At 47.4% G+C, this 24,462-nt stretch overlaps 1 protein-coding gene across 3 annotated transcripts in view; it reads right to left on the minus strand.

Moving 5' to 3' along the window:
* Positions 1-24,462, minus strand: part of LOC139234858 (annexin A4-like) — a 105,091-nt gene that overhangs the window by 35,495 nt on the left and 45,134 nt on the right. For all 3 annotated transcript variants that reach the window (XM_070865631.1, XM_070865629.1, XM_070865630.1), the window contains 4 exons: positions 14,173-14,260; positions 6,391-6,485; positions 5,358-5,471; positions 3,454-3,544 (listed from right to left, as the gene is read on the minus strand). In XM_070865631.1, the coding sequence (XP_070721732.1) occupies positions 3,454-3,544; positions 5,358-5,471; positions 6,391-6,485; positions 14,173-14,260 (388 nt within the window). The remainder of the gene's footprint in view (positions 1-3,453; positions 3,545-5,357; positions 5,472-6,390; positions 6,486-14,172; positions 14,261-24,462) is intronic.

Raw genomic sequence — 24,462 nt, forward strand, 5'->3', positions numbered from 1 at the left:
GCATCCACTATTTCTATGGCCACTTCCTTAAGTACTGTGGGATGCAGACTATCAGGCCCTGGGGATTTATCAGCCTTCAATCCCATCAATTTCCCAAACACAATTTCCTGACTAATAAAGATTTCCCCTAGTATTTCTGGAAGGTTATTTGTGTCTACCTTTGTGAAGACAGAACCAAAGTACTTGTTCAATTGGTCTGCCATTTCTTTGTTCCCCATTATAAATTCACCTGAATCTGACTGCAAGGAACCTACGTTTGTCTTACTAATCTTTTTCTCTTCACATATCTATAGAAGCTTTTGCAGTCAGTTTTTAATGTTTCTAGCAAGCTTCTTCTCATACTCTATTTTCCTCCTCCTAATTAAACCCTTTGTCCTCCTCTGCTGAATTCTAAATTTTTCCCAGTCCTCAGGTTTGCTGCTTTTTCTGGCCAATTTATATGCCTCCTCCTTGGATTTAACACTATCCCTAATTTCCCTTGTTAGCCACGGTTGAGCCACCTTCCCAGTTTTATTTTTACTCCAGACAGGGATGTACAATTGTTGAAGTTCATCCATGTGATCTTTAAATGTTTGCCATTGCCTATCCACCGTCAACCCTTTAAGTATCACTCGCCAGTCTATTCTAGCCAATTCACGTCTCATACCATTGAAGTTACCTTTCCTTAAGTTCAGGACCCTAGTCTCTGAATTAACTGTGTCACTCTCCATCTTAATAAAGAATTCTACCATACTACGGTCACTCTTCCCCAAGGGGCCTCGCACAACAAGATTGCTAATTCATCCTTTCTCATTACACATCACCCAGTCTAGGATGGCCAGCCCTCGAGTTGGTTCCTCGACATATTGGTCGAGAAAACTATCCCTAATACACTCCAGGAAATCCTCCTCTACTGTATTGCTACCAGTTTGGTTAGCCCAATCTATATGTAGATTTAAGTCGCTCATGTTAACTGCTGTACCTTTATTGCACGCATCCCTAATTTCTTGTTTGATGCTGTCCCCAATCTCACCAGTACTGTTTGGTGGTCTGTACACAACTCCCACTAGCATTTTCTGCCCTTTGGTGTTCCGCAGCTCTACCCATACAGATTCCACATCATCCAAGCTAATGTCCTTCCTTACTATTGCATTCATTTTCCCTTTAACTAGCAACGCTATCCCACCTCCTTTTCCTTTCTGTCTATCCTTCCTAAATGTTGAATACCTCTGGATGTTGAGTTCCCAGCCTTGGTCACCCTGGAGCCATGTCTCCATGATCCCAATTATATCATATTCGTTAATAGCTGCCTGTGCAGTTAATTCGTCCAGCTTATTACGAATACTCCTCGCATTGAGGCACAGAGCCTTCAGGCTTGTCTTTTTAACACACTTTGTCCCTTTAGAATTTTGCTGTAATGTGGCCCTTTTTGATTTTTGCCTTGGGTTTCTCTGCCCTCCACTTTTACTTTTCTTCTTTCTATCCTTTGCTGCTCCTCACCCACCCTGCTCCCCCCAGAAAGGAAATGATATCATGGTTGCTGTGGAAACAGCCAGTTCTGCGCTAGGCGGTGAGCAAACATCAGTGGGAAGACAAGTCTGTTTGTTTAGCAGAAGGTAGTTTGCTTGTATGTGTCACTGTGTGTATTAAATGTCTGCTCGGCAGTCGCAACTCAATAGATATCTAACATCACAGGAACTGTTCCTTCGGCAGGCAAAGCCAAAATAAGACATAGTTCAAGGTCATTATTGAATAACCAGTATAAGGTAGTCTTTCATCTTTTAACTTAAGGAGGATTCCTCAAAGTGTTTCAGAAAAGTCACCAAGACATTATATTAAGTCACCAAGCAGGTTAAAATCTGCTGTGGCTTTTAGTCTAGGCCGACAGTGGGGTAGAACCCTCGCCTTCAAGTCAGAAGGTTGTGGGTTCAAGTCCCACTCCAGGGACTTGTGCACAAAATCCAAGCTGACGCTCCAGTGCAGTGCTGAGAGAGTGCCGCATTGTTGGAGGCGCCGTCTTTTGGAGGAGATGTCAAACAGAGGGTCTATCTGCCTTTCTCAGTGGTTTCCCACAGTACAACAGTGACTACACTCCAAAAGTACTTCATTGGCTGCAAAGTGCTTTGAGACGTCCGGTGGTCATGGAGGGCGCTATATAAATGCAAGTCTGTCTTTGAGCACAGTTAAAGCAGAGATTTTCTCTGGTGTCCCAATCAACGTTTCTACTTCAACCAGCTCCGCAAGAAACAGATTAACTGGTCCTTCATCTTGTTATAAAGGAATCTTGCGCACAAAATGTGTGTCTAAAGAAATTTGTTGATATTTTTGATATATCTGTAAGACTTGCAATACAGTGTTACATCAATGCAAGTCTGTCTTTTGAAAGAGGTGCTGTGGCTGTACAGGGAGATGCCAGGGAGGCTCAGTTTCCAGAACAGTACAAGAGTATACTGCTCCAAAAACCTCTGCCTCGAGGACTACAGCTCATACTATACCCGCTGACGACTCAAACTGGTCTCCCGTTCTGGGATCTGTAAGCACCAACATTCCTCACGTTGGGAGCATGGGTCCGCTGGTGCCATCAGTTCTTTGGTATCTGTGACATATGCACCCGTGAAGATATTCACAGGTTTGTAGAGCTGTTGAGTGGGGAGTGGCTTAGCCAGTCACCTGATGTTCACAAGACTCAATAAAACCCCAGCCAGTTGGGTTCAGGGGATCCACATGAGGTATGCAGTTGTGAGCCTGGTGGATGAACTGGTAATGTGTAGTGTGATTGTTAAACCTTTTGCTAATAAACCAACTAGTTCTTAACAGCAATGTGCTGCTGTGAATTCTTAAGCAAAGAACCCATGAAGCAAATACATTACAGCATCGAATCCGTGGTGTCCTTCTTCAGGTACAAGTCTGGACAATGCAAGCCAACAAGCTATTGGGTGGTGGAGCCTAATTCTGTCCTCATTTGTCATCCAACGCACAAGCGCTCACAGCAAAACGTCTGAGAACCAGAGGTGTGTATTCGCCACCTAATCTGGAGATACGGTGGACAACTCATATCGCCACCATAACTGGCACCAGCTCAGACTAAGCATCTTCCTCATCTGGATGATCGAGAACCGGGCAAAGCATTTAGCCAACGAGAAGCCCCCGCAAGGATTGTCAATTTTTAAAAAATATATCGAGTTCGCAGTGCCTGATGGGAGTGAAATAATTCCCAGAACAAAGTGTCTTGCAAGACATGATATCGCTGCCTCTTTCAAATGGGTCTTTTTAGAGAAATGTCAGAAAATATTAAAGCGCCACCCCCGCACCCCTCCCACCACACCCCTGCTCCACCCACCCTCCACTCCCCCCGCTCCAACCCCCCTCCCACACCCTGCTCCCCTCCAGACGAAAGATTCACCACCATATCCATATCGTCACCAACTCTGGCAGGAGGTCTGTAAATTGGACAGAGCAGCCGTCCCATCTCACCTGCTTTGTAGACCTTGGTGATCTCGTGGATTTCCGCGTTGGACCGAGAGGCCAGGATCTCGATCAGACACTGCTCGTCCGTACCAGCTCCCTGCAGACAAAACAAAAATGGTCAATACCCTTCCCCTTTAAAAAACAATATTGCAGCAGGATCATAAGAACACAAGAATTAGGAGCAGGAGTGGCCATTCGGCCCCTCGAGCCTGCTCCGCCATTCTATAAGATCGTGGCTAATCTTCAACCTCAACTCCACTTTCCTGCACTGTTCCCATGTCCCTTGATTCCCTTAATATCCAAAAATATATCGTTCCCACAAACAGCAATGTTATAATAGCCAGATCATGTGTTTTTGTTATGTTGATTGAGGGATAAATATTGACCAGGACACCGGGGATAACTCCCCTGTTCTTCTTCAAAATAGTGCCATGGGATCGTTTACATCCACCTGAGAGAGCAAACTCAGTTTAACTGAGGCTCCGACAGACAGTACCTCAGACAGTGCAGCACTCCCTCAGTACTGCACTGGAGTGTCAGTCTGGATTTTTATGCTCAGGTCTATTGGAGGAGCGAGATTGTGAAGAAATACTGGAAACCCGAGAATTTCTACATGTGTGTGTTTAAAAAAAAAAACTGGATAGTCCTCTCAACAACATTAGAAATAGTATTTGAATATTTTCAAATCACACCAGACAAGTGGCTCTCTGTCGTCAGATGTTTCCCTTGGGAAACCAGATACACCCAACAGGTTTATTGGGTGGCTAAAAGCAGTAAAGCTCCCCTGGAATCTGGGCAAGGATTAACAAAGGTGGACACGTCTGCACTTGTGTGTTTTACAGTCCAGTTCTACCTATGCAATCTGCTGACTTTAAGCACAACATTAACTAGAAGCAGAAAGATGAGATCACACAGAAAACTTACGAGATGGACTTTCCATAGATCTCTCTACTGTGTTTCTGACTAGCAAAAGAGAAAGACAGTGGGGTGACCTGATAGAGCTCTTTAAAATTATGAAAGGGTTTGATTGGGTGGAGGTAGAGGATGTTACCATTGGTGGGGGGGGGAGGGGGGAGTCCAAAACTAGGGGCCATCAGTACCAATAAATCCCAAAGGGAATTCAGGAAGAACCCAGAGAGCGATGGGAAACTTGGTACTACATGGAGTGTTTGAGGCAATTAGTATAGATGCATTTAAGGGGAATCTATTTAAGTCTTTTTTTATTATTTGTTCATGGGATGTGGGCGTCACTGACAAGGCCGGCATTTATTGCCCATCCTTCATTGCCCTCGAGAAGGTGGTGGTGAGCCGCCTTATTGAACCGCTGCAGTCCGTGTGGTGAAGGTGCTCCCACAGTGCCATTAGAGAGGGAGTTCCAGAGTTTTGATTCTTTTTAGCAGGTTTGCACAACTGAGTATCTTGCTGGGCAATCAGAGGGCAGTTAAGAGTTAACCACATTGCTGTTGGTCTGGAGTCACATGTAGGCCAGACTGGGTAAGGACAGCAGATTTCCTTCCCTGAAGGGACACGAGTGAACCAGATGGGTTTTTACACCATTACCGACACTAGCTTTTTATCCCAGATTTAGTTAATTAACTGAATTATAAATTCCCCAGCTGCCGTGGTGGGATTTGAACCCGTGTCTCCCGATCATTAGTCCAGGCCTCTGGATTACTCGTCCAGTAACATAACCACTATGCTATTTAAGTACACGAGGGAGAAAGGAATAGATGGATATGCTGGTAGAGTGAGGTGAAGTAAGGTGGGAAGAGGCTCGTGTGGAGCATAAACACCGGCACGGATCAGTTGGGCCGGATTGCCTGGTCCTGTGCTGTAAATGCGATGCAAAACCTGCCTTGTGCTGCACTGTTCAGCAGCCCTGTGGACCCACACACCAGCTCTTCACTAACCTTGATTGCTTCCTTCAGTTCAGTTGCATCATAAAGTGTGGTGGGCTTCAGCAGTGCGAGGACCGCCTTCTCAAAATTCCCCGATAGCTCAGACTTCAGCTCCTTTATCAAGTCCTGCAGCAGAAAGGAGAAATAAGAATTAGGATTTCTCCAAACAGTAATGTGATAACGACCAGTTAATCCGTTTGTTGAGGAATAAATATTGACCAGGACACCAGGGAATAACTCCCCTGCTCTTCTTCGAAATAGCGCATTGGGATCTTTTACATCCACCCGAGAAAGCAGACGGGGCCTCGGTTTAACATCTCATCTGAAAGACGGCACCTCCGACAGTGCAGCGCTCCTTCAGTACTGCACTGGAGTGTCAGGGACTTGAACCCACAACCTTCTGACTCAGAGGTGAGTGTGCTGCCCACTGTGCCACGGCTATTGATGGCTAATTGCCACGTTATTTAGTGCAGCTGAAGACTGGCCCAATTGCCAACCTACGAAGAAGGAAGCAACTTTAGCAAGTCCCAAATTTTTGCAATTTGAATAGAATTATTCCTAGCATGTGGGTAACAGAAAGAAACAGAATGAAAGTGGTGTAAATGTTGTGGTCGCGCTGGTTACAGAAGCTAGCGCAACGACTGGCACTAGCGACAGAAAAGACCAAGGCACGACTCGGCCAGTGTAAAGGTCCATTCGAGGAGATCCAATGGAGGGCTGAAGGTGGTCTTGCCTTCGGCCTCCACCGTGGCAGCAATTGTGCGATTTGTGGACAAAGCGAGAAAAGGTAAAGCAAAGGTCTGGGGTTTCAACCACACAGTGATCATCTGTCATGTATGTACATTCTGTTTGTAACCACCAGATGGCGTCATTGTTGGAGGCCACTGAGCAGCACGCACATGGTGCTGCTCAGGTATAAAAGGCCAGCCATTTTGAGAGCCAGGCACTTTGAGCCTAAATAAAGCAGAGCCAAGATTGTACCTTGCTGAGTTAAACAGTACTCAGTTTGAACCTTTATTGCATACATATCATCAAAGATACTTGCCTTTCCATAGGCCGTTTTAAAGGACAGGACAATCTGCATCCGCTGCTTATTGGAACGATGAGCGACGACATCAATGATGGCTTGTTCATCCGTGCCTACGAAGAGAAGAGTTCAAAAATCAAGAGCGGGTTCCACAGCAACAGCCCGATCAAGTTGCGCATTATAATTCACAATGGACAATCCCAGGAGCATTCCCCAGCGACTCTGCTCGACATGATAATACTGAGTTGCTTATTTCATGCAGTCCACGGTAAATGCAAATAACTCCCCAGTCGCAACCATATAATGAAAGAAGAAAGACTTGCATTTATATAGCGCCTTTCACGACCACCGGACGTCCCAAAGCGCTTTACAGGCAACTTTTGGAGTGCAATCACTGTTGTAATGTGGAAGCCAACTTGCACACAGCAAGCTCCCACAAACAGCAATGTGATAATGACCAGATAATCTGTTTTTGTTATTTTGATTGAGGGATAAATATTTGGCCAGGACACTGGGGATAACTCCCCTGCCCTTCTTCAAAATAGTGCCATGGGATCTTTTACGCCCACCTGAGAGAGCAGACGGGGCCTCGGTTTAACGTCTCATCCGAAAGACGGCACCTCCGACAGTGCAGCACTCCCTCAGCACTGCACTGGGAGTGTCAGCCTAGATTAATGTGCTCGAGTCCCTGGAGTGGGACTTGAACCCACAACCTTCTGACTCTGAGGCGAGGGTGCTGCCCACTGAGCCCCCACTGACACAAAAACAGAAAATGCTGTAAAATACCAATAGATGCAGGATAAAGATAAAATACTGGAGCGTTCTGATGATAGATCATCGACCTGTAACGTTAACTCTGTTTCTCTCTCCACAGAAGCTGCCTGACTCACTGAGATGTCTAGCATTCTCTGTTTTTATTTCACGATAGAACGCTTTATCATGAAGATGGTGGGTCCTTTCCTTCCGCGAGCTCTCAATCACTTCCTATTCTCTCCGCCTGTGCCTGAACGTCACTACTGTCAAATAATTTGCTTACGATAAAAAATTGTGGATAAATAAATTTTAGAACACAACTGCTGGAAATGTAAAACACAAACATGGCTTCCATTTGGCTCATTAAAAAATAAAAGGAACAAAATTACTTGTATACATGACTCATGACCAATGTTCCCTCTAATTTTTTTTTTGGGGGGGGGTGCATGGCCCCTTTAAGGGGACTGTGGGGCCCACTTAAATTTCCATAGATGCGCGGTTTTGCCCCATTGGAAAGCCAGGAAGTGGCCTGCTCAGACCTCCAGACTGCTGCGCGACTGCGCAGCTTAACGGGAACATCGCTCATGGTCAGAACATGTGGAGTCAGGGGGACAAGTAACAGAGTGGAGAGCAGGCTGGCTACAAAGCAGAAAAACAGAGTAGGCCGTTAACGGTCGATACTCGGATTGGCGAATGGTGGGAGGTGGTGTTCCAGAAGGATGGGTGCTGGGAAACACAGTCGTTCACCATTTACGTAAACGGCTTGGACTCGGGAATTGGAAGTACAATTTTTTAATTTGTGGATGGCACCAAATTGGAGGGTGCAGTTAATGCTGAAGCAGGACTGAGGAAAAAATATAGGATGACATTAATAAACTTGGAGAGTGGACATGCAATGGGCAAATTAACTTCAATATAGATTAAGTGTGAGGCAATACATTTTGGTAGGAAGAATGAGACCACACATACTCCTTGGAAAATAAGTGTTCAAATGGGGTAGAGGAACAGAGGGATCTGTGGGTAGAGATTCACAAATCATTAAAAGTAGCGACGTAGGTTAATAAGGCCATACAAAAGCAAACAGCGGGATAGAATTGAAAATGCAGAGAAGTTAAGTTAAACTTGCATCGGACCATGGTCGTCTTCTTCTATCGTATGGTAGCAACAAAGCAAATCAAATACCAACATCCAAGTTGGATATCCAGGCCCACGCTTCCGGTGTAACAGCGGGGATATCTTGTAGGCTGCCTGTGAATTCCCTCGGAGGGCAGTGCTCGATGAGGTGCTCCAGGGTCTGATTAGGAGCTCCACAGTCGCACGATGGGGGATGCTTTAATCTTCCACCTATGGAGAAGGTGGCACCACCGACCGTGACCAGGACTTTGGTTAGACCATACTTGGAGTACTGTGAACAGTTCTGGCGGTAGAATTTGGCCCACTCCTGCCCGAAACGGGCGCACACAACCCTTTTTGTCTGTTTTCACCGCCTCGGTGGTTGAGGTCGCCTCTTGAGCTAAATTCTGCTCTTTGTATTTTTTTTCCCCTCTCGGATCCGGAGGTTGCTCATAATGGGGGCGGGTGACTGCAGGAGAGGGGCGGATACGGGGCGGTGTGGCCGCCGCGATGTTCATCACCACGGCTCACCCCTTCAGTTAAAGCCTTCGCGGTTTCAAAACCTCAGCCCAATCCCACTGGGCCACCAGGGAGGGTTTCGGGGCATAATTGTCGGGGCGACATAGCAGTCAGCCAACAATAAAAAACATGGTGGTCGTGGCAGTGAGCCCTCCCCTTCAAGGGGAGCCGCATGGCCGTTGCCGAAGGCCTCAGCCTCACTGGACCGCCGGGGAAAAGCAGGTTTTGGCACCGCCAAGCGGGCCAAAGATTATCAGAGTGGAATGTTGCTGTCGGAGGGAATAGATCGGTCTTTATTCCCCTCGTCAGCAGCAGGTCAGGGCCATAAACGGAGCGGCGAACGGCGGCCATGGGCAGTGTACCACTTCAAGGCACAGCGCGAGCTGGTGCAGGAGGGCGACAGCAGCAAAGAGGGACGTCAAGGTCCAGGCCGGTGACTGGAGCGTGGGCAGGTACAGCAGGAGCGGCGAGGTCGGGGCGAAGGAGCGGTGAGAGAATGTAGGGGGATGTGATCGGGATCCCGGAGAGGCGCGAGTTCGGGGCCAGAAGAGGCGAGGGCCCAGGGGCAGCACGGGCCCAGCCCACACTGTGCGATGTGTGTGTGCGCGCACTAGGTCCGTGCAGCAGAGCTGGTCTCCAGTCGTCTTGGTTAACCCTTGCCACTGGACCAAGACCTGGCTCTGTCAAGCCCGTGTGGTGGCTGGTGTGCAACGGTCACCCCACGTTAAAAAAATCCACGCACAGGCATCTTCCACCCTTCAGGATGTAGTTCGGGATCTGGAATATTTCATTGAAACACCTGTGAACTCATCCCTTTTTGGCGTGGAAGCAAGTCATCCTCGCTTCAAGGGACTGGCTATGATGATGATGAAATTGACAGTGCGCACGGTGATAACGCAGTTAACACAGATCGGCAGCAGTATAGTGGTTGGGGGAGGGGGGGCAGGGGAGGGGCATCGCCGGGAAACCTCAGAAGGGCAATTGGGCTATCAGCGGCCATTCTACAAAAAGTTGGTGACCCTCAGTGGGGCCGCCGATTTGCGGTGGTAACATGGCCTTAAGGGGCAATTTCAGACCCCCTGGTCTCTATAATATCAAAAGGTTATAGAGGCTAAGGAGAAGGTGCAAATACCGGAATGATACCAGAACTGAGAGGTTAGACTCATCAGGAAAGATTGGACAGGCTGAGACACTTTTCCCTTAGAAAATTAGAAGGCTGAGGGGGCAACCTGATTGAAAGGGTTCGATCGGGTAGACGTAGAGAAGATGTTTTCACTTGCGGGCGAGACCAGAACTCGGGCCCATCAATATCAGATAGTCACGATTAAATCCCATAGGGAATTCAGGAGAGACTACTTTACCCAGAGAGTGGTGAGAATGTGGAACTCGCTGCAGCAGGGAGTGGTTGAGGCGAAAAGCATTTATGCATTCAAGGAGAAGCTCGGTAAGCGCACGAGGGAGAAAGTAATAGAAGGATATGGTGATAGAATTAGATGGAAGGAGGTGAGGAGGCTCGTGTGGAGGATAAAGACCGACACGGACCAGTTTCTGTGCAAGTAATACTTTGTAATATTTTAATACTTTGTAAAAATGCTAAAATAAATGGAATATGGGACAGTGGCCAACCTCGACACCATTTCATCTCTAGGCCCGGTGTTCAACCTCAGCCTAATCTGACAGGAAGGCCAATGGGCCCATTAATTTTTTTTCTCGGTGCGGGGTCCCTTTAACTGGCTGCGCGGCCCATTTACATTTACACGCACGTGCGGTTTCATCCATTGAAAAGCGGGTGAGCGGCCTGCGCGGGACATCCAGACCACCTCGTGGCTAGCGGGAATGTTGAAGGCGGCCCGCCTCTCCCTACTGGGCATTTAGTGTTCGATACAATTGAGTTTCAGTCACAATAGGGACAAACCCACAATTCAGCACAAATTGGCGACTTTACTTGGAAGATATACAAGTATCTGAGACTGAGATGAGGAGGAATTTCTTCACTCAGGTGGTGGGTGGTGAATCATTGTAATTCTCTAGCCCAAAGGGCTGCGGTGGCTCTGTCATTGAGTATATCCGAGGCGGAGATCAATGATTTTTGAACTTTAGGGGAATCAAGGAATATGGGGATCAGACGGGAAAGTAGAGTTGAGGTCAAAGATCAGCCATGATCTTTTTGAATTGCGGAGCAGGTTCGGGGGGCCATATGGCCGACTCCTATTTCTTATGTTATGTTTCCTCTCATTTATTTTTCGCAGCCCTTTTAACTGGCTGTGCAGCCCATTAAATTCTTATGTTTGGTATGGTTGGTCATGGGCTGGGGGGAGTGGAAATATCACTCAAACAGGAAGGGATGTTTTTCTGAGGCCGGGGTCAAGGCGTGTTGGCAAGACAGGGTAGCAGGAAGCTGGACCCTGTTTCTAACCTGCACCTAACTTGGTGAGTGCTCGATTGATGCGGACACAGGTGCCCTGAAATCACACTGTGTCACAACATGACAAATGTAAGAATGTGCCAGCCTGGGATTCCTTTTAATGGGCCGAGGCCTGTGTTAAAATAGCACGGAGAAACGCAGGAGTAGGCCATTGAGCCCCGCGAGCCTGCTCCGCCATTCAATAAGATCATGGTTGATCTGGTCCTGGCCTCAACTCCACTCCCCCACCCGATCCCCATAACCCTCGACTCCCTTATCATACAAAAATCTGTCTATCTCCACCTTAAATATATTCAAAGACCCAGCCTCCACAGCTCTCTGGGGCAGAGAATTCACGACTCTCAGAGAAGAAATTCCTCCTGATTTCCGTTTTAAATGGGTGACCCTTTTACTGAAACTCTGCCCCCTGGTTCTAGATTCCCCCACGAGGGGAAACATCCTCTCTGCATCTACCTTGTCAAGCCCCCTGATCTGCGACCTAACTCCATATATTCACCTTTGGCCCATATCCTTTAATCCCTTTGGTTAACAGAAAGCCATCAATCTCAGATTTAAAATTAACAACTGATCTAGCATTAATTGCCGTTTGCGGAAGACAGTTCCAAACTTCTACCGCCCTTTGTGTGTAGAAGTGTTTCCTAATTTCACTCCGGAAAGGTCTGGCTCTAAATTTTACACTGCCCCTAGTCTAACCAGCGGATATAGTGTCTCTCTATCTACCCTATCTGTTCCCCTTAATATCTTGAAAATTTCGATCAGATCACCTCTTAATCTTCTAAATTCTAGGTAATACAACCCTACTTTGTGAAATTCTCTCCTTGTAACTTAACCCCGGAAATTTGGATATTATTTTGGTAAACCTACGCTACACTCCCTCCAAGGTCAATATATCCCTCCGAAGCTGCTGTGCCCCGAACTGCTCACAGTACTGCGAAGAATTTTAGGCGCTCACATTAACCAGTCTGTAACTGGTATTGCACGACATGATTTCTAGGCTCTGCTGTCGGAGGCGAGAGTGTTCTATTCCTCAGCCCCAATATTTGTCACCTCGATCGCCATAAAACACACTGAATAACTCCAAATGAAACTAAAATTGCAAACACTGAGCAAATAAAAACACCTCGAGGTGAATACTGTGAAAGGTGATGTGGGGAAGGGTATTCACACCATTTACCTACACTTGTACTGAAACACAAAGCTGTTTTTGTGTCGTGTGGTTTCACACTTACTCAGCTTGCATTCGAGCCTTTGTTTTTGGCACAATAAGAGTTTTGTGTCATGTTCGATAAGGGCCACATGGAACACGTCCATTGTCCCAACAAAAGACCTCCCTGCAGTCTAGTTACAGCCAGTTTTTTAATGTGCGTTTAGATATCCAGGTATGAATTCCGATCAGTTAAACAGTTAAAAGTAACCACGAGCTTTGACGAGTGTGATGGAAATAATGCGTCAACTGTGGCTCAGTGGGCAGCACTACTTGCCTCTGAGTCAGAAGGTTGTGGGTTCAGGTCCCACTCAAGGGACTTGAACACAATCTAGGCTGACACTTGACTGCAGTACTGAGGGCGTGTTGCACTGCTGGAGGTGCCATCTTTCGAATCAGACATTAATCCGAGGCCCCGTCCGCTCTCTCAGGTTGACGTAAAAGATCCCGTGGCACTATTTCAAAGAGGTGCAGGGGAGTTATCCCCGGTGTCCTGGCCAATATTTATCTCTCAATCAACATCATTAAAACAGATTATCTGGTCATTATCACATTGCTTTTTGTGGGAGCTTGCTGTGCGCAAATTGGCTGCTGCGTTTCCCAAATTGCAACAGTGACTACACTCCAAAAGTACTTCATTGTCTGTAAAGCGCTTTGGGACGTCCTTTGGTCATGAAAGGCGCTGTATAAATGCAGGTCTTTCTCTTTTTCTGCTTTCTCTCCCCTCTTGAAGAGCAGAGGTTTTTCTTGGTAACCTGACCAATATTTTTCCCTCAAGCATCACCACCTGAAAAAAAAAGCTACATCACTCCCTCATTGTTAACCACAGTGAGTGCTCTTCAAAGCAAATCATTATACATAATGAGGCTGAAATTGCCCCGCGACCAGATTGGGGGCAGTAACCTCCCGTGGCCGGAACTTTCATAGCCCGGCCTGGATGTCCCGCCCCCAGTGTGGAATTGAGTTTGTGCCCCTGAAGCAAGGCGGGGCACCGTCTCAGACACTCCACCTCATTGGGGGGGGGGTGTGGGGGGCGCTCCCGGAGCGGCAGCGCGGCACTTAGTCAAGTGTCGCGCCGGAGAGGCCAGCGCCACGCGAAAGCTCCGCGTGGCACTAACACGCGACAACGCCCCTCCCCTTCAGTTAAAGGGGAAGGCCGCTTCGCACTCTGCAGGCCCTTTGGTGGCCAGCACTGAGCCACCAGGGTCCCGCTCGACCGGGCCAGCGGCCTGGCATCCAAAGGGGGAGTGCCGAGCTGCGTGATGGCGGCCCAATCGAGGCGAGGGCCGCCACTGTTGGGGCGCACACGGCCTCCCCTTTAAGGGGCGTCCCGGCGGCGGATGTCCGCCCACTTCGTGCCCCGCAAAAGTTGGCATCGACATTCACCCGCACAGCACGCGGGGCAATTTCTCCCACGGGCTCAAAGGGCTTGGCGCGGGGCACAAAGGGCCTGCACCCGGGCGAAAAGGCCAAAAAAATGGGCAATTTCGGTCCCAAAGTGTCTCTGAGCAGGTCAGGCGTGATAATGCACATTATAAATGCAAGTTCCTTCTTAAACATCAACTACTGACAGCTGTTCCACCTTGGATGGCATCAAACCGAACCCAATGTCCATACTTTGCAACAGGGGTCATGAATGAAGAGGAGGAACCATGCCCGAGGCCTTCTCCTCCCCAGCCCAGGGGCACTAAAGCAAATGCTGAGCAGTCAGCCACTCCACTCCGCTTCTCACAGGATGAGAAAACTTTTTAAACACAAACAGCAATGCACTTCAGGATTCACTCACCAAATCCTTTCATGGCTTTCCTCAAGACTTCAGCATCCCTCAGGGCATCGAATCCTGCAGCATCTCTCACAGTCCCCCGGTTCACAGGCTAAAGACCACAAAATATTTACGTCAGATCAGCAACAACAACGTGTGTTTATATAGCGCCTTTAACGTAGTGAAATGTCCCAAGGTTCTTCACAGGAGCATTATGAGATAAGGCGGAGGGGTAGTGAGGCAGACAGGTTTAGGCAGGGAGTTCCAGAGCTTGGGGCCTAGGCAACAGAAGGCACGGCCACCAATGGTTGAGCGATTATAATCAGGGATGCTCAAGGAGGTAGAATTAGAGGAGCGCAGACATCTCGGGGAGGGTTGTGGGGCTGGAGGAAATTACAGAGATAGGGAGGGGCGAGGCAGTGGAGGGATTTGAAAATAAGAATGAGAATTTTGAAAATCGAGGCGTTGCTCAACCGTTAAAAGCAGGAGAGAATTATTCCTCTTTGGACCTCGGCCTGCTGATACGGCCAAGGTTAGTGGGGCAGGCAACTGCATGACCAACATTGTAGCCAAGTGCTGCTTCCATCACTTCATCATTACCCAATGTACTGCGGATTAAGCGTCTCAAATTTATTGTAGTCTCGTCGCCAATTCACGCATGAACAGTCCTTACAATGTAAGGATGCGTTGGTACCAATTCAGATGGGGAACCTCAACAGATGAAAGTACCCACTCACTAACTAAAGCTTTACTTCTCTCAGTTCTGTACCCACACATGGGGCTTTGGTGATCACCATGTTACAACCATAACCTTCCCCGCTCCTGGCACAATGGTGGGATGGACATAAATCAGCTTCTGTATTTCGGGATGAAAAATATTGCTTGAAGAATTCTAAAATGTGAGAAGCGGGAAGGGTGTAGGGGCAATTTACATGAAAACAAGTTTAGCTTATTTACTGACTTAAAAAAAAATCTGGTCAATAAACAGGGAAATACCATTGATCTAGCCTGCGCATGTATGGTCAAAAGAATTTTAGATATGCGTTGAACAATTCTGGGACTTTCCAATGATCCTGCAGTGACAGCGCAGTTCCTCATCCGACTAAAGTGCAGGTTGAAGAGTCAACACTCGCTGCTCCTAATCCCAGCTCCACGCTATCGTGCAAGGCACGAGCTGGGAGGGTAGGATCACTGAATTTGATCTTAGTCTGTGACTTGCTATCATACGACTACTATATACTGGTTTTGAAATCCCTCCGTGGCCTCGCCCCTCCCTATCGGAGCATGCCGGGGAGCGGGAGGAGCAGCGAGGCGGCCTACCACGGCAAGATACAGCGCGAGCTGGTGCAGGAGAGCAACAGCAGTGAAAAGGGACGTCACCAAGATCCAGGTCAGTGATTGGAGCGCGGGCAGGTACAGCAGGAGCGGCGAGGTCGGGGCGAAGGGGTGAAGGGGCGAAGGAGCGGCGAGTGATCGTGGAGCGACGTGATCGGGGCCCAAGAGAGGCGCGAGTTCGGGGCCCTGAAGAGATGAGGGCCCAGCGGCAGCATGGGCCCAGCCCACACTGCGATATGTGCGCGCACTGGGTCCGTGCAGCAGAGCTGGTCTCCAGTGGTCTTGGTTAATCCTTGCCACCGGACCAAGACCTAGCTCTGTCAAACCCGTGTGGTGGCTGGTGTGCAACGGCCACCCCACGTTAAAAAAATCCACGGAGACAGGCATCTTCCACCCCTTCAAGATTTAGTTCGGGACCTGAAATATTAGGTCCTTCATTGAAACACCTTTGAACTTTTTGACGTGGAAGCAAGTCATCCTCGATTCGATGGACTGCCTAAGCTGCTGATAATGATGACCATAAACAGAACTTGGTGGTCGAGCAAACCAATTTCTTCTGTGTACGATGAACAACATCAGATTTAATGGTATTTCACACACACAAAAAAATCTCGAATCTTTTTTCTCCCCCAGTCAACTAATTTTCAAAAGCAACCAAGAATATCTCGGAACATCTCAAACAATATGCTCAATCAATGCTGTGATTACCTGAGAACAATGTTCCCTTTAAGCTCGAGGGGTCCGCACAACCAGTGAGTCGGCTTTTAAATTGAAAACACACGTGCGCAGAAACTTAAACGGGCCGCGCAGCCAATTAAAGGGGCCGCACGGCCCAAATAAAGAAAATTACAGAGAACATTGCCCGAGTGCAATTATTTATAGGGGCACAAGTGCAACATGCATGGAGCAGGGCCGCAATACGCAGGTACACCAAACATCAGTGTCACATGCAGCCAAGCGTCTTCTGTTTCTTAAATACAGTCACCTGATAAAATTGCTCATCATTGAAAGAATTAAGCTCAAGCACTTCTTTTTAAAATGGGGGGATGTTTATAGAAACATAGAAACATAGAAAATAGGTGCAGGAGTAGGCCATTCGGCCCTTCTAGCCTGCACCGCCATTCAATGAGTTCATGGCTGAACATGCAATTTCAGTACCCCATTCCTGCTTTCTCACCATACCCCTTGATTCCCCTAGTAGTAAGGACTCCATCTAACTCCTTTTTGAATATATTTAGTGAATTGGCCTCAACAACTTTCTGTGGTAGAGAATTCCACAGGTTCACCACTCTCTGGGTGAAGAAATTCCTCCTCATCTCGGTCCTAAATGGCTTACCCCTTATCCTTAGACTGTGTCCCCTGGTTCTGGACTTCCCCAACATTGGGAACATTCTTTCTGCATCTAACCTGTCTAACCCCGTCAGAATTTTAAACGTTTCTATGAGGTCCCCTCTCATTCTTCTGAACTCCAGTGAATACAAGCCCAGTTAATCCAGTCTTTCTTGATAGGTCAGTCCCGCCATCCCGGGAATCAATCTGGTGAACCTTCGCTGCACTCCCTCAATAGCAAGAATGTCCTTCCTCAGGTTAGGAGACCAAAACTGTATACAATACTCCAGGTGTGGCCTCACCAAGGCCCTGTACAACTGTAGCAACACCTCCCTGCCCCTGTACTCAAATACCCTCGCTATGAAGGCCAACATGCCATTTGCTTTCTTAACCGCCTGCTGTACCTGCATGCCAACCTTCAATGACTGATGTACCATGACACCCAGGTCTCGTTGCACCTCCCCTTTTCCTAATCTGTCACCATTCAAATAATAGTCTGTCTCTCTGTTTTTACCACCAAATTGGATAACCTCACATTTATCCACATTATACTTCATCTGCCATGCATTTGCCCACTCACCTAACCTATCCAAGTCGCTCTGCAGCCTCATAGCATCCTCCTCGCAGCTCACACTGCCACCCAACTTAGTGTCATCCGCAAATTTGGAGATACTACATTTAATCCCCTTGTCTAATATACAGTGTAAACAGCTGGGGCCCCAGCACAGAGCCTTGCGGTACCCCACTAGTCACTGCCTGCCATTCTGAAAAGTCCCCATTTACTCCTACTCTTTGCTTCCTGTCTGACAACCAGTTCCCAATCCAAGTCAGCACACTACCCCCAATCCCATGTGCTTTAACTTTGCACATTAATCTCTTGTGTGGGACCTTGTCGAAAGCCTTCTGAAAGTCCAAATATACCACATCAACTGGTTCTCCCTTGTCCACTCTACTGGAAACATCCTCAAAAAATTCCAGAAGTTTTGTCAAGCATGATTTCCCTTTCACAAATCCATGCTGACTTGGACCTATCATATCACCTCTTTCCAAATGCACTGCTATGACATCCTTAATAATTGATTCCATCATTTTACCCACTACCGATGTCAGGCTGACCGGTCTATAATTCCCTGTTATCTCTCTCCCTCCTTTTTTTAAAAAGTGGGGTTACATTGGCTACCCTCCACTCCATAGGAACTGATCCAGAGTCAATGGAATGTTGGAAAATGACTGTCAATGCATCCACTATTTCCAAGGCCACCTCCTTAAGTACTCTGGGATGCAGTCCATCAGGCCCTGGGGATTTATCGGCCTTCAATCCCATCAGTTTCCACAACACAATTTCCCGACTAATAAGGATTTCCCTCAGTTCCTCCTCCTTACTAGACCCTCCGACCCCTTTTATATCCGGATAGTTGTTTGTGTCCTCCTCAGTGAATACCGAACCAAAGTACTTGTTCAATTGGTCCGCCATTTCTTTGTTCCCAGTTATGACTTCCTCTGATTCTGACTGCAGGGGACCTACGTTTGTCTTTACTAACCTTTTTCTCTTTACATATCTATAGAAACTTTTGCAATCCGTCTTAATGTTCCCTGCAAGCTTCTTCTCGTACTCCATTTTCCCTGCCCAAATCAAACCCTTTGTCCTCCTCTGCTGAGTTCTAAATTTCTCCCAGTCCCCGGGTTCGCTGCTATTTCTGGCCAATTTGTATGCCACTTCCTTGGCTTTAATACTATCCCTGATTTCCCTTGATAGCCACGGTTGAGCCACCTTCCCTTTTTTATTTTTACGCCAGATAGGAATGTACAATTGTTGTAGTTCATCCATGCGGTCTCTAAATGTCTGCCATTGCCCATCCACAGTCAACCCTTTCAGTATCATTCGCCAATCTATCCTAGCCAATTCACACCTCATACCTTCAAAGTTACCCTTCTTTACGTTCTGGACCATGGTCTCTGAATTAACTGTTTCATTCTCCATCCTAATGCAGAATTCCACCATATTATGGTCACTCTTCCCCAAGGGGTCTCGCACAACGAGATTGCTAATTAATCCTCTCTCATTACACAACACCCAGTCTAAGATGGCCTCCCCCCTAGTTGGTTCCTCGACATATTGGTCTAAAAAACCATCCCTTATGCACTCCAGGAAATCCTCCTCCACCGTATTGCTTCCAGTTTGGTTAACCCAATCTATGTGCATATTAAAGTCACCCATTATAACTGCTGCACCTTTATTGCACGCACCCCTAATTTCCTGTTTGATGCCCTCCCCAACATCACTACTACTGTTTGGAGGTCTGTACACAACTCCCACTAACGTTTTTTGCCCTTTGGTATTCTGCAGCTCTACCCATATAGATTCCACATCATCCAAGCTAATGTCCTTCCGAACTATTGCCTTAATTTCCTCCTTAACCAGCAATGCTACCCCACCTCCTTTTCCTTTTATTCTATCTTTCCTGAATGTTGAATACCCCTGGATATTGAGTTCCCAGCCCTGATCATCCTGGAGCCACGTCTCCGTAATCCCAATCACATCATATTTGTTAACATCTATTTGCACAGTTAATTCATCCACCTTATTGCGGATACTCCTTGCATTAAGACACAAAGCCTTCAGGCTTTTTTTTTTTAAACACCCTTTGTCCTTTTAGAATTTTGCTGTACAGTGGCCCTTTTTGTTCTTTGCCTTGGGTTTCTCTGCCCTCCACTTTTTTCACCTCCTTTCTGTCTTTTGCTTTTGCCTCCTTTTTGTTTCCCTCTGTCTCCCTGCATTGGTTCCCATCCCCCTGCCATATTAGTTTAAATCTTCCCCAACAGCACTAGCAAACACTCCCCCTAGGACATTGGTTCCGGTCCTGCCCAGGTGCAGACCGTCCGGTTTGTACTGGTCCCACCTCCCCCAGAACCGGTTCCAATGCCCCAGGAATTTGAATCCCTCCCTGCTGCACCACTGCTCAAGCCACGTATTCATCTGCGCTATCCTGCGATTCCTACTCTGACTATCACGTGGCACTGGTAGCAATCCCGAGATTACTACTTTTGAGGTCCTACTTTTTAATTTAGCTCCTAGCTCCTTAAATTCGTTTCGTAGGACCTCATCCCTTTTTTTTACCTATGTCGTTGGTACCAATGTGCACCACGACAACTGGCTAATCTCCCACCCTTTTTAGAATGATTTGCTTCAGGACACACCTGGATGGCATTGTCAGTTTGTGTCTCCCCCCAGCTACCCCGCCAATTATATCCCCTCTTGGCATTTCTCTATCCCAGGGTACAGCTCCACACGTGCCAGGCAACATCTCCCCCGAATCGTCATTAGAAGAGTTGGACAATGGCAAGGCACTCACACTGGGGAGAAGCCGTTCATCTGCTCCGTGTGTGAAAAGGGATTCACTCAGTCATCCCACCTACTGAGACACCAGCATGTTCACATTGATAACAGACCTTTTAAATGTTCCGACTGTGAGAAGAGCTTTAAAAGCAAAAAAGACCTGCTAAAACACCAGCGAGTTCACACTGGGGAGAGGCCATTCATCTGCTCAGTGTGTGGGAAGGGATTCACTCAGTCATCCACCCTGCTGAATCACCAGCGAGTTCACAGTAACGAGAGACCTTTTAAATGCCCGGACTGTGGGAATTGCTATAAAAGTTCTGAGGAACTGACAAGCCATCAACGTGTTCACACTGATGAGAGACCCTTCAGGTGCTCTCACTGCGGGACTGGGTTCAGACGAACATCTGAACTCATTGCACACCAGCGCACTCTCACTGGGGAGAAGCCGTTCATCTGCTCCGTGTGTGAAAAGGGATTAACTCAATCATCCGATCTTCGGATACACCAGCGAGTTCACACCGGGGAGAGGCCGTTCACCTGCTCCGAGTGTGGGAAGGGATTCACTCGTTCATCCCACCTGCTCACACACCAGCATGTTCACACTGATGAGAGACCTTTTAATTGTTCTGACTGTGAGAAGTTATTTAAAAGCAAAAAGCATCTGCTGAGACACCAACGCGTTCACACTGGGGAGAGGCCATTCACCTGCTCCGTGTGTGGGAAAGGATTCACGCAGTCATCCACCCTGCTGAATCACCAGCGTGTTCACAGCGACGAGAGACCTTTTAAATGCCTGGACTGTGGGAAGTGCTATAAAAGTTCTGGCGAACTGACAGGCCATCAACGTGTTCACACTGACGAGAGACCATTCAGATGCTCTCACTGCGGGAATGGGTTCAGACGAACATCTGAACTCACTGTACACCAGCGCACTCACACTGAGGAAAGGTCATTCACCTGCTCTGAGTGTGGGAAGGGATACACTGCTTTGGGTACTGTTGAGGGGGAATGACTCATCAGGGGAGGGCAGCAGCAGCCAAGTTCATGGCACCGTGGCTGGCTCTGCTGCACAGGAGGGCAGGAAAAAGAGTGGGAGAGCAATAGTGATTGGAGATTCAATGGCGAGGGGAATAGATAGGCGCATCTGCGGCCGCAACCGAGACTCCAGGATGGTATGTTGCCTCCCTGGTGCAAGGGTCAAGGATGTCTTGGAGCGGGTGCAGGACATTCTAAAAAGGGAGGGAGAACAGCCAGTTGTCGTGGTGCACATTGGTACCAACGACATAGGTAAAAAGAGGGATGAGGTCCTACGAAACGAATTTAAGGAGCTAGGAGCTAAATTAAAAAGTAGGACCTCAAAAGTAGTAATCTTGGGATTGCTACCAGTGCCACGTGATAGTCAGAGTAGGAATTGCAGGATAGCGCAGATGAATACGTGGCTTGAGCAGTGGTGCAACAGGGAGGGATTCAAATTCCTGGGGCATTGGAACCGGTTCTGGGGGAGGTGGGACCAGTACAAACCGGACGGTCTGCACCTGGGCAGGACCGGAACCAATGTCCTAGGGGGAGTGTTTGCTAGTGCTGTTGGGGAGGATTTAAACTGATATGGCAGGGGGATGGGAACCAATGCAGGGAGACAGAGGGAAACAAAAAGGAGGCAAAAGCAAAAGACAGAAAGGAGATGAGGAAAAGTGGAGGGCAGAGAAACCCAAGGCAAAGAACAAAAAGGGCCACTGTACAGCAAAATTCTAAAAGGACAAAGGGTGTTAAAAGAACAAGCCTGAAGGCTTTGTGTCTTAATGCAAGGAGTATCTGCAATAAAGTGGATGAATTAACTGTGCAAATAGATGTTAACAAATATGATGTGATTGGGATTACGGAGACGTGGCTCCAGGATGATCAGGGCTGGGAACTCAACATCCAGGGGTATTCAACATTCAGGAAAGATAGAATAAAAGGAAAAGGAGGTGGGGTAGCATTGCTGGTTAAGGAGCAAATTAAGGCAATAGTTAGGAAGGACATTAGCTTGGATGATGTGGAATCTATATGGGTAGAGCTGCAGAATACCAAAGGACAAAAAACGTTAGTGGGAGTTGTGTACAGACCTCCAAACAGTAGTAGTGATGTTGGGGAGGGCATCAAACAGGAAATTAGGGGTGCGTGCAATAAAGGTGCAGCAGTTATAATGGGTGACTTTAATATGCACATAGATTGGGTTAACCAAACTGGAAGCAATACGGTAGAGGAGGATTTCCTGGAGTGCATAAGGGATGGTTTTTTAGACCAATATGTCGAGGAACCAACTAGGGGGGAGGCCATCTTAGACTGGGTGTTGTATAATGAGAGAGGATTAATTAGCAATCTCGTTGTGCGAGGCCCCTTGGGGAAGAGTGACCATAATATGGTGGAATTCTGCATTAGGATGGAGAATGAAACAGTTAATTCAGAGACCATGGTCCAGAACTTAAAGAAGGGTAACTTTGAAGGTATGAGGCGTGAATTGGCTAGGATAGATTGGCGAATGATACTGAAGGGGTTGACTGTGGATGGGCAATGGCAGACATTTAGAGACCGCATGGATGAACTACAACAATTGTACATTCCTGTCTGTCGTAAAAATAAAAAAGGGAAGGTGGCTCAACCGTGGCTATCAAGGGAAATCAGGGATAGCATTAAAGCCAAGGAAGTGGCATACAAATTGGCCAGAAATAGCAGAGAACCCGGGGACTGGGAGAAATTTAGAACTCAGCAGAGGAGGACAAAGGGTTTGATTAGGGCAGGGAAAATGGAGTACGAGAAGAAGCTTACAGGGAACATTAAGACGGATTGCAAAAGTTTCTATAGATATGTAAAGAGAAAAAGGTTAGTAAAGACAAACGTAGGTCCCCTGCAGTCAGAATCAGGGGAAGTCATAACGGGGAACAAAGAAATGGCGGACCAATTGAACAAGTACTTTGGTTCAGTATTCACTGAGGAGGAGACAAACAACCTTCCGGATATAAAAGGGGTCGGAGGGTCTAGTAAGGAGGAGGAACTGAGGGAAATCCTTATTAGTCGGGAAATTGTGTTGGGAAAATTGATGGGATTGAAGGCCGATAAATCCCCAGGGCCTGATGGACTGCATCCCAGAGTACTTAAGGAGGTGGCCTTGGAAATAGTGGATGCATTGACAGTCATTTTCCAACATTCCATTGACTCTGGATCAGTTCCTATGGAGTGGAGGGTAGCCAATGTAACCCCACTTTTTAAAAAAGGAGGGAGAGAGAAAACGGAATTACAGACCGGTCAGCCTGACATCGGTAGTGGGTAAAATGATGGAATCAATTATTAAGGATGTCATCGCAGTGCATTTGGAAAGAAGTAATATGATAGGTCCAAGTCAGCATGGATTTGTGAAAGGGAAATCATGCTTGACAAATCTTCTGGAATTTTTTGAGGATGTTTCCAGTAGAGTGGACAAGGGAGAACCAGTTGATGTGGTATATTTGGACTTTCAGAAGGCTTTCGACAAGGTCCCACACAAGAGATTAATGTGCAAAGTTAAAGCACATGGGATTGGGGGTAGTGTGCTGACATGGATTGAGAACTGGTTGTCAGACAGGAAGCAAAGAGTAGGAGTAAATGGGGACTTTTCAGAATGGCAGGCAGTGACTAGTGGGGTACCGCAAGGTTCTGTGCTGGGGCCCCAGCTGTTTACACTGTACATTAATGATTTAGACGAGGGGATTAAATGTAGTATCTCCAAATTTGCGGATGACACTAAGTTGGGTGGCAGTGTGAGCTGCAAGGAGGATTCTATGAGGCTGCAGAGCGACTTGGATAGGTTAGGTGAGTGGGCAAATGCATGGCAGATGAAGTATAATGTGGATAAATGTGAGGTTATCCACTTTGGTGGTAAAAACAGAGAGACAGACTATTATCTGAATGGTGACAGATTAGGAAAAGGGGAGGTGCAAAGAGACCTGGGTGTCATGGTACATCAGTCATTGAAGGTTGGCATGCAGGTACAGCAGGCGGTTAAGAAAGCAAATGGCATGTTGGCCTTCATAGCGAGGGGATTTGAGTACAAGGGCAGGGAGGTGTTGCTACAATTGTACAGGGCCTTGGTGAGGCCACACCTGGAGTATTGTATACAGTTTTGGTCTCCTAACCTGAGGAAGGACATTCTTGCTATTGAGGGAGTGCAGCGAAGGTTCACCAGACTGATTCCCGGGATGGCGGGACTGACCTATCAAGAAAGACTGGATCAACTGGGCTTGTATTCACTGGAGTTCAGAAGAATGAGAGGGGATCTCATAGAAACGTTTAAA

The sequence above is a fragment of the Pristiophorus japonicus genome, chromosome 22 (genome assembly GCF_044704955.1).
Source record: "Pristiophorus japonicus isolate sPriJap1 chromosome 22, sPriJap1.hap1, whole genome shotgun sequence".
Lineage (NCBI taxonomy): Eukaryota > Metazoa > Chordata > Chondrichthyes > Pristiophoridae > Pristiophorus > Pristiophorus japonicus.